This window comes from Cervus canadensis, chromosome 1 (assembly GCF_019320065.1).
Source record: "Cervus canadensis isolate Bull #8, Minnesota chromosome 1, ASM1932006v1, whole genome shotgun sequence".
Taxonomy (NCBI): Eukaryota; Metazoa; Chordata; class Mammalia; order Artiodactyla; family Cervidae; genus Cervus; species Cervus canadensis.
The window spans coordinates 64548497-64566556 of record NC_057386.1 but is presented as its reverse complement, the minus strand read 5'-3'; the positions used below and the strand labels follow the sequence as shown (position 1 = coordinate 64566556).

The 18060-nt window shown below is 34.1% G+C and overlaps 1 protein-coding gene across 3 annotated transcripts in view; it reads right to left on the bottom strand.

Moving 5' to 3' along the window:
• The window catches only part of FBXW7 (F-box and WD repeat domain containing 7), a 216734-nt gene that overhangs the window by 56437 nt on the left and 142237 nt on the right, over positions 1-18060 (bottom strand). The window contains exon 1 of one of the 3 annotated variants that reach the window (XM_043484546.1): positions 6725-7061. The exons of the other annotated variants lie outside the window; for them this stretch is intronic. Coding sequence (XP_043340481.1) covers positions 6725-6871 — 147 coding nt within the window. The 5' untranslated portion in view covers positions 6872-7061. Of the gene's footprint in view, positions 1-6724; positions 7062-18060 lie in introns of those variants that run through there. 3 annotated transcript variants of the gene reach the window in all.

Genomic DNA, 18060 nt, shown 5'->3' with positions numbered 1-18060 from the left:
AAGTTTTAAAAATCTCATTAGCAACAAATAATTTCTTGTTCTATTTGTATATTTTCCTAATGAAGTTTTAAGTATAAACACATATAATTATCTTCTCAAAATGAAAAAACATTCCTTCAATAGAAAACTTAGAACAATAAATACTGAAATATAGTATCAAGTAAGTAAAATTCATAAAACTTTGTCATACTAGAAATAAATTTGCTTAAAATACGATTTCTTTCTCTTGTTAAACAACACTGGAAGTTCCTCATGTTGGTTTTGATTTGATACAGTCTTTCTGGAAAACAATTTAGCAGTATTTATCAAGAATCTAAAAAAAATTCATACTCCTTGACCCAATAATTCTACTTCCATAAAAAAAGCGTATAGGGACATTAAAGTTTTATATATTAAAAAGTTCAAAGCAGGTCACTGACCAAATTAGCAACAGTAGAAAAATGATGATACATCCACTTGACAGATTATAACACACTTTTGAGTAACTACAGCCCTGGGGAACTACCAGCGATATACTAAAAATGAACTAAAGTATCAATTAAAAAATTATTTCCTTATAATTTTTATTGTGGTTATTTGTGAGCAGTGAAATTACTGATAATTTAGGAAAATGTGAAGAAACAGTTCTGTTTTTTACATAATGAGCATATCTAATTTTTATAAAGAGAAGTAAAAGATATTAACTATTGCAAGAAAATAAAAATTCTCTATATCATCATTCAACTCAGAGGATTTTGGGGATTATCAAACTACTCAGGAAGGTAGTACCTCACAAGTTTGCTTAAATAACAGAACTTATGATGGCTTACAAAATCTTCATACAAGTGAAAATTATACTGTAGAGTAAATAATTAGAGAGGTTGTTTTTTAAAACAAAGGCAATACAACTGTATGATAAAACTGGCAGACATTACTGAAAAGACTATTAAAGGAGCCTAATAGGTTAAAATTATAGATAGCTTGAAGTAACTGAAGATTATACACACAAAACAACAAAATAGATTATGCCTGAATGAGAATAAAATTTTGAATACAGGGTATTCTTAAAAATTAGTATCATCAATAATTCAACAATGCAGAAAAAAACTTGAATCCAAGAGAGTATTGAAGCTAAGAGAGGTATAATGTTATTTTAAATTTTTGTCATCACAGTCAAAAGTATTAATTGAACAAACTGATGAGAAAGGAACTGCACTGCAGATAAGTTCAGTTCGGTTCAGTTGCTCAGTTGTGTCCGACTCTTTGCGACCCCATGAATCGCAGCATGCCAGGCCTCCCCGTCCATCACCAACTCTGCAGTTAGAAGATGGTTAATCTGTCAGACACCCTGTTCTGATTGGCTGCCTACCAAACATAGACCCTGCAATATGACAAAGGTTCTCTCCTTAACCAAACTCTAATCAGATTCCTTTGAGCTCTTTTTCAACTAGGCCCTGTCCCTGGGCATGTTCTCAAGAACCAAATTTTAGCAAGAATCCTGCTAAATCATATTAACCAGAATTCCCCAACCTTGATATTGATCACACTCGGGACCTGAACCTCCCCTCCATATCTGCTGGGTTTGCCAGCCTCCTATCCCCCAGGTGATGTCTGACCACCTTGATTAGTTCATTTAACCAGTGTCGTCCTGTTAGCTCTGATACTTCTTAGTAATTATCTACCATTTGACCTCCTTACCTGCTTCATGGTTCGTACTTTTAAGAGTTAAGCCCTATCTGCTTCCCCTATTGCAAGCCTCCCTAGTAGAAGTCCCTTCCCAGGTGGCGCTAGTGGTAAAGAATCTGCCTGCCAATGCAGGAGATGTAAGAGATGTGGGTTCAATCCCTGGGTTGGAAAGACCCCCTGGCGAAGGCCATGGGAACCCACTCCAATATTCTTGACTGGAGAATCCCATGGACACAGGATCCTGGCAGGCTATAGTCCATAGGATCGCACATAGTTGGACATGACTGAAGCGACTTAGCAGCACAGATTAGTAATAGTCCCTACATGTACCATGACAGTCCTCCTGAACATCTGTCTTGATTTTAACAAGGGTTATGAATAACTTTTTCTTTAACAGGTACCATCCCTCAGCTTATAAAAAGACAATAAACATATATACTGTTTGAATATTTCCAGTTTTTTATGACTATAATCACTGAATCATCTGGGGGATAACTTTACAAATGAAACATTTTAAAAAGAGATTACACAAAAAATACTAAATTTATAAATATAGCATGCTACCAAAGTTATCTGTAGGTCAATTATTTGAATCTTTGAATGAATTTTCTCAAAGAAACAATGTCAACATTGATAGGTTCCCAGGTTTACCCTTCAAAATATAAACAGTGGTTGAAAAAAGTTCATTTTAAAAAGAAGGTAAAAAAACATAATAAGAAGAGAATAGCTACTACCTGTAGCACTGGGGAGTCCTGAGGTTAAACATCAGCTTTACTATTTACCAAGAAAATGGGAGAGGTAACTTGTTTGAGCCTTAGCTTTCAAGTATACCAAGTGGAGATAATACCTAATTTACAACATTAACAAACATTTAAAAGTTAATTAGAATACATAAAATAGCTGGAGAATGCACAGTATATTTAGTAGGTTCTTTTACAATGATAGCAAGGCTGTCCTGGGGCTCAGTGGTAATAATTAATCCTCCTGCCAATACAAGAGAGGCAGTCTGATCCCTGGGTTGGGAAGTTCCCCGAGAGAAGGAAATGGCAACCTCTCCAGTATTCTTGCCTGGGAAAGCCCATGGACAGAGGAGCCTGGCAGGCTATAGTCCATGGGATCACAAAAAATTCAGACACAACTTAGTAGTTAACCAACAACTGTATATTGAGAAGGTAAATTAATAAGTAGTATGTTAAAATTCTAGTGATTAGGCACATAAACATTTTTCTCTACATAGCTACAAAAGAATTAGAGAATCAGGATTTCCAAAGGAATGAAGGCTTATGGCGCTAACAAGCTTTCTAAAACTTTACTGTTAACTGAAACTTATATTCAAACAAAAAGAGGTATGCACAAGATTTACTATGGTAGTATTGTAATCCTAAAAACCTATGTCACTGTTTCATGAATAAAGTTTTATTAAAACACAATCATGTCCATTCAGCCACTCCTGTAAGTACTGTCTACAGCTACTTTCAAACAATGGCAGAGCTCAGTAGTTCTATTGTGACTATTTGGTCCACAAAGCCCCAAATAGTTGCTGGCCCTCTGCAGAAAAAGTTTGTGGACCCTTGACTTAAACTAATGCTAAAGAATCTGCCTGCAATGCAGGAGACACAGGTTTGATTCCTGGGTCATAAAAGTCCCCTGGAGGAGGGCATGGCAACCCACTCCAGTATTCCTGCCTGGAGAATTCCAAGGACAGAGGAGCCTGGTGGGTTCCAGTCCATAGGGTCACAAAGAGTTGGACACAACTGAAGCGACTGAGCATGCATGTACTCAATGGTAACAATACACAGGAGTGATATTAACTCAAATATTTTCTCAAATGACACAAATATTCTAATTTTATTTCCATTTTCATTTTAAAGCAAAGTGTTTATTTTTAAATATGTACATGGTACTTTAAACAGAACTTGGTATATAATATAACCACTACAAAATTATTTTCAACTATCAGAAAACTAGTCATATATTTCATTGCTGCCTGAGCTTCTGGGTTTCAGGTGAACAAGTTCCTGTACCATACTGCCTCCCCCTCACCTCCCTACAGCTTCCACCAGCAGTTTCACCCCATTCTCTTACTCAGCTCAGCTGCTGATGCTTATGCTACACAATTGGTATGTGGTTCAAATCCAAGAATATAAATGCACTCTAAAAACATATTTTTCTATAAACCAACAGTCAACCAGGTATCTTTAAAAGCCTGGATATAAACCACGAATTTCATGACATTTGGAAATTTCTACCAAAAAGTAACACTGAAGAATAACCTTATGAGAATATTGTAAATGCTTAAAAGTCTCCAAACAAAAACAAAATGAGTTCAAGATTTAAGCCTGAAAGTGAATTTTCTTTCAACATACTATTTATTAATTACAAGATATTATTATTTATCTTATAATCAGAAAGCAAAAAATGGTGCCAGATAAGCTATGAAATTCCATCAAGACATATCCTAATTTTATATATGTTTAAAATGTAGAAAAATAATGTATCTTAGGATTTAGAAATACAGTATTACCATATAGGCATTCCAATTTCAAGGAAAAATAAAACAATTTTCCAGTGATTTTATAAACTAAGTTTTTCCTGTAAATTTTCTCTCCCTTTAAAGGATGATCAGTTATTTTAGAAACCACAATCATTTACATAATAAAAAATTAGACTAGCAGTACTGGTAGTACTTAATTAATGGAGTAAATTAATTCCCTGAAACCATTTCAAGAGCTATAAATTGAAGTTGTAGTTATAAAAACTATTCCAAAGAAATTTTCACAATTTTAAAAATTATTTTATTGTGCAAACATTCAATAGATCAACACCTATGATGAATGGAGGGGCAATAACATATTTTTCAACTTTTAACAGGTCAAACCTACACAGAGTCTTGTAAGAGGTCACACAGTATTAGCTCACTACTTAGAAGAAAAAAATGGCCTACAAAACAGAGAAGTCTATTCACATGTGATCACTGTATAATAATCTGATAAAAGAGGCTAAACATATCTAATGAAAGATATACTGGATGTTAGATACAAAATATGATTAATTACATATCACACAAGAAGTCTTTTCAAAATCTTCTATAAAAAATACATTTAAAGTGTCTATCATTAACATTACTAAGGGAAAATAAGTAAGTTAAACAACAAAGAGCATGTGAATCAATTTAAAGCTACCTAAATTAACCAGTTGCAAAAAGGAGGGGATGGGGATATAATTACACTAGCCCTCTAATATTTCTAGTAGTCAGAGTCAATGAGTTATGCAATAGTAAATTATTGGCAGGCAGTCTAAAAATGAGTGTTAATTCTGTTTTCTAACTATCTTCACCTAAACTAGAATGATGTTCTAGTTTGAATTCTACTTTTCAAATTTAGTACTCTTCTGTAATTACAAATGCCAGGCTATAATTTAATGTCAACAGTAACCTAGAAAAGTCAAACTGAATAGTGACCCTAGGAAACCCTCAAGGAAAGCCTTCAAGTTTTCTATTAATTTTTCTTAATAGAATCTGCTCCTGATTCTTTTAAGTTTCATGTAAAGAAGATAAAGGCAGAAAATATGCAGTGTGACATAATGAAGTAATCTGTCATACACTGTACTTAAGTTTATTAGAAATAGTCAACAAGAAAAAAAGTATCTTGATTGTCAATATCTTAACCCCTCAATTAAAAAATTCCAATTTCTTTTCCTTAATTTGATTGTTTACTTGTACTGATATTTTTTACAGAAGTATTAAAATAAAAAATTAATTTATTAATGACCTTAAAGAGGCTACTAGAGGCCTCTGTGTAAATGCTTAAATCAGAGCAATGACCTCATTCAGAAGTTATAAAAGTGACAAAGTGAAAGAAGAAAAGATCTAAACAAAAAAAGAAACACTTTCTGAAAACATAGTAAAGAAGAAAATGAGGTGACAGAGAGATTTATATTCAAGGTTTAAATTGTATTACATTTAAAACCTACTCAAAATGCTTTTCAACATGGCTACCACTTATTTGGAGTAGAAGTAGAAACAGTTCAAAAACTAATTAGAAAACGTAATTTTTCAAAGGCTATTTAAGTCCCAGCAAATTAAGAGGAAAAATATTTTTCAGGTATTATAAGTTAACCTATTTGTTTAATAGAATATTTTTCTTTCAGTTAAAAGAAAAGAGGAGAGGGTTAAAAAGGACTAAAACACTAATAGTATGGATATGTGCAAACACTCAATCTCTGACAGGTATTTTTTGGTTTAATGTGTTCAGGATCCTAAACATATACTAGATCTAAAAATATATTAGTTAATAATTAACTAATAAACTAGTAAAAATTAACTAATAACTAGTAAAAATCTAGTTAATAATTCAAAATGGCAATATGAAGTAACAAAAAATACAACAAAACCATTAATATTAACAGGGTCAAAATTTGGCAGGGAGGAGAATGTTATCCTGAAAAACATACAGAAAATCATAACCTGATTATAGATTAGTACAAATTCTACAAAATGTTTGTTACTTCAGGATTGTCTATACATAAACTATATCATAACTGCCACACAATAGCACACTATTTTTATTTTACATAACAGCAAAAAGTAATGTCTCTATTATGTTAAGTTTAATTTAAAAAAGTGATTTAAAAATAATCTAGCTTCAAGTGCCAGATAAACTCTATATAAGAGCTAGATACTCTAATTCCCATGTTAAAGGACAGTACCACTAGCGCTTTACTTTTCCCACAAAATAAAAACAACAAATTTGGGTTTTCAGTATTTGCCAACATATTTCAAAACATAGTTTTTAAATTTACCAATTTTAAGTAAGTTTAAAGAATTCTAATACCATTAAAGTAAGTGAGAGAGACAAAAAGGTAAATTAGGTAACCTTGCCCTCAAGACTCTCTATCATGTTATTAAAACTATCACTTACAGAAGTTTTCAGGGGCTACATAATGCAGCGATAGTTTTAGTTATAAATATCAACTGAAATTTGAAGCATGTTTTCACCAAAAGCAGCAGAAGTAGTTCATTTAAATAAATATTCCTGTTTTTCAAATGTGTGAGACTTACCCGTCTTCGACAAAAGGGGAGGCCTTGGGCAATGATGCTAATGCTAAATATCTTCATCACGGTTTGATGTGGTAGAGGCTCTTTTGCACTTTTAAGATCAACAGGAACCAAGCCATGGTTTAGAGTAGCCTTTCCCGGTTTTGACATTTTAAAACTCCTCTTGGCTGATGAATACTTTCTACATGTAATACAGGCACATTACTAAAAACTCTAACCACCAAATTAAAATACAACTTTCTAATTAAAAAAAAAAAAAAAAAAAGGCTGAGAACCCAAGGCCTGCTGCTTTTGTCTTTCAACCTTCTCCTACCAAATGTCCTGACCTGTCTGAGGCTTGGTGAAGTGCAAACTATCCTAGAATAGCCAGGAATTATAAACTACTGAAGTGAAAGCTCCTGCTCCTGCCAGTCAAACAGCTGGTGAACCTCCCTTACAAAGTCAGTGAGACAACCAGGGCAGAGCTGCGCTACAGGGTCCCTTTGAAAACTTCTCCAGTGACTGACCTAGGTATACGCCCTAAAAGTGAAAGTAAACTTTTCTCTATAAAAATCCAAAAGTTAATCACTGTATTTTCTTTTGAATGTTTATTGCCTTTCTTAAGCAAATATCAGCATTATTATTTTAGGAGTGTTTTGAACTATGCTTCAAATTTAAGGGCAGTATTTATGCATGCTCAAAAACTATAAACATATATTTGTCCTATCTTAGCTATATTCAGAATGAGCACTGTTATCTTCAAGTGTTTGTCTTTAGCAAGCTCTTTTCCTCTTCCATACGTACCATTCTTTATCTCATACTCACTAAGACATTAAATTGACCCTAGTACTGGACAGTTAATAATAAGCACTTCAGGTGCTTATTAAATATATTAATATTAAATACTAAATATTTATATAAATATAAATTATATTAAATGTCATCTTAACAGGTGACATTTTAGTTGTTTGCAAATTTCAGTTCAATCTCTATAATTCTGAAATACTTAGCAATTCCACTTGAAAGTATAACAATCCCATGACTGATTAAATATATTTTAAAACCCAAATATTTATAAATATAACCTGTGATGTAATTATAGTAAAATGAATAATGACTAACCAGCTCATCACAAATCCTTAGGGCCTAATTTCTCTGATATACCACAGTCAGATATATCTTTCTAAAACATGGAGATGGAATGTGCTATATAATCCACTCCTCAAGAACTTTCAATGGTTCCCCAATGCCTAAGATAAAGTCTGGAGATGAAAACTCTCCAAGTGGCCCCAAACTCATCTTTCTAGCATTATCTCAAACAGTTTCCTAAATTAACCACTTATGCCACGTTAATCTTTATGCTACATTTCATATGCAAGCCCATGAACTAGAATGTTATGAAGATGATTTTTAAAAAACCTCCTGTGAGAATGGGTAGTAGTTTTGAAACAGATGACAGATAACAGATGTGAACTGTCCATTCACAATGCTCAGCCACCTAGCTTGTTCTCTCCTTCCATTCTATTTTCTTCTTCCAATAGCCAGTCATCTCACTTCTTGCCCCTTCCAACTGTATTTATAGATTTTCAGAATGTGACATGGAGAGAATTAGAAAAGAGAAATGTCAGAAATGGGTGATTTCTTCTTTGATTCTGGAAAGACCTATCTTACTAAATATTACCAAGTGGGTTGCTGGGAAGGCAATCCACACACAAGAAATACCCCTAGTCCCGCCATGATGCTATTTTCTTAAAGTACACCCTTCTCTGACATCACAATTTAAAATGAATTAATACTTGAAAATGCAAAATCATTAGCAAATGTGACATTTTTAGTTATGCAAAAGTAAACAACTGCATTCATCCAAGCAGATATATATATAGACCAATAAGCACATGTAAAGATGCTCAATATCACTAATCATTAGGGAAATACAAATCAAAACCTGAACCACACTGCACATTGATTAATATGGCTATTACTTACACACACACACAGAAAAATAAGTGTTAGCAATGATGTGGAGAAACTGGGACCCTTGTGTGCTGTTGGTGGGAATGTAAGACAGACATAGCTACTGTGGAAAATAGAGATTCCTCAAAAAATTACTATGTGATCCAGGAATTCCACTTTTGGACATACACCCCAAAAAACTAAAACCAGGGCTCACACAGATATTTGTACACCATAGTCACAGCAGCATTATTCACGAAAGCCAAGGGTGGGGAAACAACCTAAGTAGCCGCTGATGGATGAAAGGGTAAAAAGCGTGGCGCACACATATTCAAAGGGTATTATTCAGCCTGAAGAGCAAGAAAATTCAGACATACCATAGATAAATTTTGAAGATAAGTGAAATAAGTCAGTCAAGAAAGGAAAAATATGGTATGATTCCACTTATATGAGGAATGAGGAGCTAGTGTTCAAAGGGTACAGAATTTCTGTTTGGAAAAGATAAAAAAAAATTCTGGAGATGCTAATGGTTGCACAACTGTGAATGTACTTAAAGCCAATGAACTGAACACTTAAACATGGTAAATTTTATGTTATAGGTATTCAATCACAATAAAAACAATGTTTTAATAAAAAAGCAAATGACTAAGAATACAACTATAATCACTGGGGGGGGGGGGGAACCAATAGAGATCTAGGGATAGGAGAGAAGGTACTAGAAAACTGTAAGCTGATATGACAGAAAAAGCTGAGACTGATATCTAAGAAAAACACGTCTATGGGCCCACTGAACTATTTACTACCTTGCAGAATGAATGTCTCTAGCCTCATTCTAGTCTCAGCATTTCATCTGGTGCTCACTTTATTTCTTAACACAAGTATAATCTTTTTTTAAAAAAAAAATATAACCTTCAGTCATATAGTGTTTTTTCCTCCTTATTAGGAAAATCCCTTTGTCGAAGCTGCTCACGCAGAATGCCCTCCTACAAGTTACTATCAGTGTCTTTGTCAATATTATATACGGCTTTATGCAGACTGACATTATTCTCCAAAAAAAAAAATCTGTCTCAGTGGTATCTCCGAAATCACTTAGTTAATTAACCCCTCAAAATTCATTTCTTGGAACCACATAAAAGATATACTTTAAACTACGGTGCTATTTCAATCCAGAAAAATTAGAAGAGTGTACTACATTCCACTAGTTTAACTATTCTGCAGAGAAAAATGAATCAGATCAACTCCAGTTTCAACTTGCACTTAATAAAGATACCATACTGAAAATCAGTTTTCCGTTTTCTATCTAAAAACTTTGTAATCACATGCATTTACAGGTAGATAGCTGGAAGGTAAGGATGATACGAATTTCTCTAATCTTCTTGGATTCTGATCCTAAAGCAGGGAAAAGGGAGGAGATTTCGAATTGCAAAGAATCTGGACTGGGGAAATTAAAACTAAAACAAACAGGGCTCATTTTACTGCTTTTAAGAGGGCAAAATTATTATGAAGTAAAACTAGTTTTTCATTTTTAAGAGATTATTTATGGTAATGATAGAAATGAACATTAAAGCAGTTTTGCATATTAAATGTTGTGTTTTACACAAGGTATCAAGTTTTGGTAAGCACAAAGTGGTGACATTCTAATTTAACTCAATTTTTAAATCAGTAAGTAGCTGCCCTCCACTGGATAGTACAGAGCATTGCAACTCAAGCAAACACTTAAATTACATGTCTACAACAATACACTTCTGTGAAAAAGAGACAATACTAGTGACTGAGCAAAGTGAGTACTAATTCCCAAACTACTGTTTCCTCTTTTCTGAGCAATCAAGTTAACAGTACTTGTAAAGAAGTATTCTAAATCAGCATGTGTGTGTGCTCAGTTGTGTCCGACTCTGCGGCCCCGTGGACTGTAACCTGCCAGGCTCCTCTGTCCACGGGATTCTCCAGGCAAGAATACTGTAGTGTATTACCATTTCCTTTTTCACTAAATCAGCACGGAAACAACCAAAATACAAAATCTTCAAATACAGAAGAAAACCCTAGTCAATTAAGGAAACTGTAGACAACGTGTAGGAGAACCTCAATGGCTAATATTTTAAAATGCAGCTAGTTCCATGTGTTCAAGAAAAAAAAATTTTTTAGTCCCAACTATGTTTTTAAAAACATTTAAGATAATCTTAATTACGAACCCCCATCCAAACTTGTATTTTTCAAAACAGACAAGCTCTCTTAAAAATGATATCAACAAATATTACAGAAGTATAATATAGTCAGTTGAAATATTGATGCTGGAGTCAAACTGCCATAGTTCAAAGCCTGGTTCTATCACTTGTTAGTGGTATGTCCTTAAATTAATGTCTCTGTGCTTCAATTTCATCTATATTGAACTTACCTCACAGGACGGTTATCAAGATTAAATCAGTTAATGTAAGTGAAACACAGAACAATGCTTTACATTAGTAAGTGCTCAATACTGCTAGCTACCATTACTACTAGGATTAAAAAAAAAAAAAAAAACCGTACAGCTTTGTAAATTACATTTCAACCTTAAAAATCACTAAGAAAGCAAGCAAAGATGCAAAATCCAGCTATGATAATTTGGACTATAATATTTTAAAACACAATCCTCTACAATTTTTAGAAAGACTTCCTAAATTCTTTCAAAATTTTATTTAAAAATTAAGCTGTAACATCTTAGTAGCTGTGTTGTAGCATTTTAAGATTCCAGGTATCACTATCCATCCAGAAAGAACTCAATATTGGGGAACCTGTGATAAAGAGCAGATTCTCTATACAAGATATTTTGCCTGCTTATCACTCTCTGGGTTTCTTTCTTCTGAACATCTGCATTAGCCACAGATTATTAAAATATAAATGCTACATGTAACAAAATACCAATGATATGGCATTTCTAAAATGTATTGTAGCTCCATACACTCCAATTCTCTTACAACAATGATAAGGTTTACAGCAGCTTATTCTGGATTTTGACTGCTTCTTTCATTCATTATTATACAGAAGGCCCATGATTTAACTGCTCCATACCAAAGGCCACAGCGTATGAGCAGCATAAAGATTTTCTATTTTTCATAAACTATTCTTGAATCAGCTAAAACAAATCACTTGGGAAGATACAAATTAACCTAAAAGTATTTCTAATTTTGTACCATAAGTTTTCAAAGTCTCATATCAAAAACTTTTGACAGGGAAACTATCATTTATTATGTCTGTGAATTTAAGCAACAAGTGACTTATTCTTTTGTATTAACAGAAACAGGAAATTTCCAGATTCCAAAAATTATACCACTACTAAAGTGGAATTCAGAATCAATATCCTTTTGAGATGAAAATATGGAATTATAAAGCATACTCATTTATCCTGGGATACAGAGTGAGACAGACTTCTCTCTGTGTCTAAGTCATTGTTCTTTAGTCTTTCCTAACACCTTAGGTTGTTCTTGTTCAATTACTGTGTTATGTTCAACACGTTGCGACTGCAACATCAGGCTCCTCTGTCCTTCACTATCTCCCAGAGTTTGCTCAAATTCATGTACACGGAGTCAGTGATGCTACCTAACCACCTTATCCTCTGCCACCTTCTTCTCCTTTTACCTTGAATCTTTCCCAGGATAGAGTCTTTTCAAATGAGTTGGCTCTTGGCATCCAAGCCAAAGTACTGGAGTTTCAGCTTTAGCATCAGTCCTTCCAACAAATATTCAGAGGTGATTTCCTTTAGGATTGACTGGCTTGATCTCTCTTGCTGTCCAAGGGACTCTCAAAAGTCTTCTTCAGCACCAAAGTTCAAAAGCATCAATTCTTTGCTGCTCAATCTTCTTTACGGTCTAAACTCTCACTCCCATACATGAATACTGGAAAAACCATAGCTTCGACTATACCGACCTTTGTCAGCAAAATGATGATTCTGCTTTTTAACATGCTATCTAGGTTTCTCACAGTTTTCCTTCCAAGGAGCAAGCATCTCTTAATTTCATGTTTACCAAACTGGCATAAACAGTGACATTTGGAGTGCATTTGACCTTTTTTTTTTTTGCATTTGACTTCTTTAAATGAGTAACTGACTTTGGGGTTTGTTCCCATATTTTGCCTTAGAACTTTAGTTGTTAATATCAAGATGATACTTTTCCTCACTATTTTCATTAAACATTTAAAGAAATATTTGTGATAAAACAAACACCCAACTATTGGATTGAATTAAGTATTTCAGAAATGTCTAGTATGAAGTTCTCAATGACTATAACATAACTTGCCTCAAGATCAGCTCTTCTAGTCTGTGCTGGGCTACCCCAGCTGTTAAAACTGGTCTTACACAGCTGCTCTCCAAGAATTCAGCAGATGATTATTATAGCTACACCTTTAAGTCAACAATGACAAAAATGACATAGTAATTACAGGTATTTCAATCATGCAAAAACTTCATGTGATGACAGAGTAATTTAAAAGCAACTTAATTTTCTGCAATTCACAAAATAAAACTTTAATGCAAGAAAGAAGACAAAAACTAATTTCAGCTTTTTAAGGTCCATAATTTAATTTAATTTACTTTCATGAGCAAGTTTAAGCATAAAAGTTTCATTAATCTTTCAGTTAAACTAAAGACATTTTATCAATCATTTACTTCTCTTGTAAAAACTGTGAAAAGTGCTACAGACCAGGGAGTAATAAATAAGGACATAATACTATACTTCTTTAAAGTACCATAAGTAATATAGGGGCTTTTTTCTATACCTTAAAAAAATTAAACTAAGCTATAATGCAGAAGTTCACCAAATTGATGGCTTAACACATTGTAGGAATTTATCCTATGAAAAATAAATGTAAGGTATTTGACAGTGTTAACAATTTAAGAAATTAAAATAGTAAGGAGGGGGGAGATGATTATATTTCCTACACTGTTGAATTTTTGATGCAATTATAAGTAAAAATCAGTTGTTTTGAGTGAGGTGAACATAGTTCCATGGCGTCAGTTATACAGTTTACGGTAATATACTATGACAGCATCTGAGAATTAACAATAGTCACTGAATAATTTATTCACTATAAATACTCACTTATCAATATCCACCTCAAATTTAAGTACAAAATTAGAGTATAGAAAATATTTTAATATCTTGAATGGGTTGACAGCTGATTCCATCAGCCCTTTTACACTGTCAAAATACATACTCAACAAAATACATCGTCTGATAAACATCAACATTAATTTTAAAGCTGAAGTTAAACTAAACTGACAGTTCAAGTTTTCATTCTTCCCAATAAATAAAACACTGTTTACCAAGAAAGATTAAAAGCAAAGAAAAAGACAAAATTCAGTCCCTATAATAATGATTATGCCTGAAACAGAAAGCTCTCAGGATGGAGGGAGGCAGTCTAGGGATGCTAGGAGACTCTGAGATCAACCGGAGATCTAAAGGAAGTTTGCAGCTACAGAGCCTAGAAAAAAATACACGTATCATTTCAGACTGGTACAATGATGTGAGGGAAGGATAAAACACTGACGTGAGTTCCTTCCAAATAGGCCATGATTTCTTTCACTTAACATCACAACAAGACTGTGAGGTATCATTAGCCTACATTTTAAGGAATTACACAAGATACAGATATTACATATGAAATTTGTTTTAGTGAGTCTGATTTTTATGAAGTACAAGTGAAAAACATAAACAATAAGTTATAAGAGCAAAGAAATGACCTCCCATAGCACACTGGGCTTCTTGAAGATGGTCACAGCAATGCCCCCCCATCTTGGCAATCTCTTCTTACAATGTGCTGCAACACTCCTTCCATGAGAAGTGAGTCTATTTCAACCAAGACAGAATGTGACTTCCTAGGATAAGCTGTAAAAAGGAGATTCCATATCCCTCTTGCTTGCTGGAATACTCACAAAGTAGCTCTGCTATAAGCAGAGCTAAGGCACCGTGCCACGAAGCAGCCCAAACTGACCCAGGTAAAAAGACTGCATCGTGGGTAAGTCCCGAGACCACACGAGGACGAAAGACTCTGGGCTAGCCCCCAGCTGTTCTAGATGCCTGGTACTTCGTCTCCAGCTACCATCTGACCTCTACCCTAAATCGACAATGCCCAACGGAGCCCTTTCTAAATTCATAACCTACAAAAACAATGAGACAAAAACAAATAAAATAATTGTTATTTGCAAAGCTTTGGGGTGCCAGTTAGGTGGCAATAGATAATTGAAACATCTTACCCAACAAGGAGCTCCAAGAACACTGGTTTACTGTTGTAACACGATAGTCATCCTAGTAGAACTTTCATTTCAAAATTTAATGAGAATGGAAAAGATAACATGTGAGCTAGAATGAAAATTTAAATAAGTAAGTATTTGGAGATTGGTAAAAACTTTGGTGACAAATTCCCACCTTGATAATACCCATTAGGAAACGTGATGTTTAGCAAAAGTCTCTGCTTATTTTAATAATAAATTTGACAAACTGTTACATACCGGAGAAGGCAATGGCACCCCACTCCAGTACTCTTGCCTGGAAAATCCCATGGATGGAGGAGCCTGGTGGGCTGCGGTCCATGGGGTCGCTATGAGTCGGACACTACTGAGCGGCTTCACTTTCACTTTTCACTTTCATGCAATGGAGAAGGAAATGGCAACCCACTCCAGTGTTCTTGCCTGGAGAATCCCAGGGAGAGAGGAGCCTAGTGGGCTGCTGTCTATGGGGTCGCAAAGAGTTGGACATGACTGAAGCGACTTCACAGCAGCAGTTACATATTACTTTGACTTGGATTTATATCCAAACTAGTTTGATATGTGACTAAGAAAGGAAAAATCAACTCACTTTTTCTGTTTCCTACAACATGCTTTTGTCTTCATTCTAAGCAAAATTCAAATGCCTAGAGAGGCATGCAGGTAAAATAAAGGAGAGAAACAGGTCAGGTTTAAGGACTAGAAAGGCCACTTAAAAGGTATTATAACTGTTGTCATGTAAACACATGAACCCAGTGAGGCCAGACAGTCTATATTTGCAAAAGAAGGTGAAGGATCAATATTTTTTTATGTGAACTTTACAGATTTTCATGTATTTGCAACATATTCAAATTTGTTTTAAAAAAATCACTACATAAGATACTAATTTGCAATCTCTGCTCTGTTCTTTTCTAAGAAAACATAAAAATATAATGAAGATTAAATATAAGATTACTGATTTCTAAATGATATAGAATAATGATTCTAAATGTTTTCATCTTCTTTTCTATAAAAGCTAACAGAGAGAAATAAATAAACCAGAAAACTGAAAATTTAAGTAATAAACCTTATAGATGTACCTCAGCATATTTAAATTTTTCACCCATTAGACCCTAAAACAGATGGTGGTATATTGGTAAAGTACAAACAATTCATTCCTGACAATTAAATTTATAATGTTGACATATAAAGCCAACATCTATAGCTAACCAAATGAATGACTCTTGGCACTTAGTTCTCAAAATTCACCAGTATTCTCTTCATATGTCCATTTTTCATTTGCATCTGATTTCAATAACTAGAAACTGCCATTTAAGGCCAATCAGAAACATAGTGGGGGAAAGCATTTTTCACTTGGAAAGTACAGCATCTTCTAAAAGCAACTGTTTTTCTAAAGCACAGAAGTTATCTTTAATAGTAGCATTAGCAAAGACCACTGAACAGAAGAACATGGTACATTTCAATGAAATAATCCTTTTCTGGAACCATCCTGCCCAAACTTATACATTATTTTTAGCCCTGATGACCTGTAAATATAATCATCATTCTTCTATTTACACTTCATATAATTAGAGGTTAAAGTTTACAGGCAAAGTGCTACTCTGACAATAATTCTTATTATTAGGAGGAATCGAGTCCATGTTCTACACCAGACACATCTAGTAGCTTACACCAACACTTATTTACAAAATGTGTTCGCTAAAATAGATTCTAAGGAAAGATCATTTCCATTAGTAAAGACTGCTTTTGTTTGTTTATAATAATCTCTTACCTATGAAAAATAAAGGTATTTTCTATAGTATCAAGCAGTAATTCTAGAATTTCTACAGATGTACCAAAGAGAATTTTCTCTTGCATATATTCCAGTTCCAGCTATTCAATTCAGGAACTAGCATTACTGAATAGAACTAGTCCTCATGTAAGGACTCCATGCCCCAGGATTACCAAAAGTACTTTTGGATTTTCTTTCAAATTCCTTCCAGGTTCAACATTAACAACCAAATTAGGAAAACAAACAGCTGTCAGAGAACAAAACCACTTCACAGTTAGTACTAACAAAATTTACAGTATCAAACAGCTGAACTCTATGCTAAAAGTCAAAATAACTTAGACAAAAATTAGTGGAATAGTTTCAACCCACCTAAGAAAGTTGACATCTTTGAAACTAAAAATATTTTGCATAGTATACTCTAGCCTGTACTAGTCTGTTAAGCTAGCCTTAGCACAATCTTTTTACATTACAATAAATCTCATGAAATATAATACTTAACATTCATTAAGGATTTATTATCTGCCAGTTACTTTCTAAGTACTTTACAAACATTATCTCATTGAATCCTCTTAATAATACTGACAAGTATTATTATTATTACCAGTATCACAATAATTATGATACAACTATCATCCTTAAAGTAACTGTATAAGAGAGGTTAACAGTTTGCCCAAGGTAAAGTGCCATGAAATGACAGCCCTAGTGTTTAAAAACTTCACAGTTTTGACTTCAGAGATCACAATCTTGTCCTCAGTTGCTGAGTCCTGTCCAACTCTTTGCAGCCCCATGGACTGTAGCCCACCAGGCTCCTCTGTCCATATGATTTTCCAGGCAAAAACACTGGAGTGGGTTGCCATTTCCTTCTCCAGGGGATCTTCCTGATCCAGGGATTGAACCTGCATCTCTTGTATCCCCTGCATTGGCAGGCAGATTCTTTACCACTTTACTTACCAGTATTTAAAAGCATTGATGCGTTTGTTATAGATGTTATGCTATCGAGGGCAGAATCACTTATGAAGCCCCATGTGAGTAATTCTTTTTATATATTATTAGGGAAGGGGGTTTGTGTGTGAGAGAGACTGACATATTTTCCCTTGAGAGGACTCAGCACTTTCTCCTCTTAATTTTATCATAAGGAAGCAGAGAGACCATCCAAGGTTACACAAAGTTTAATCTACATTAAAATCATGTAGGAGTTTGTTAAAAATACATATTCTTGGTTAAGTAGTTCTGGAATGTTAACTCAGCAAGTCGTACTTTTAGTAAGCATTCCAGATGTTTCTGATGGGTCACACTTGAAGGAATACTAGTCCTTATGAGAGGCCAGTTCAGTTCAGTTGCTCAGTTGTGTCTAACTCCTTGTGACCCCAAAGACCAACCTGTAACAGCTTAGTCCAACTCATC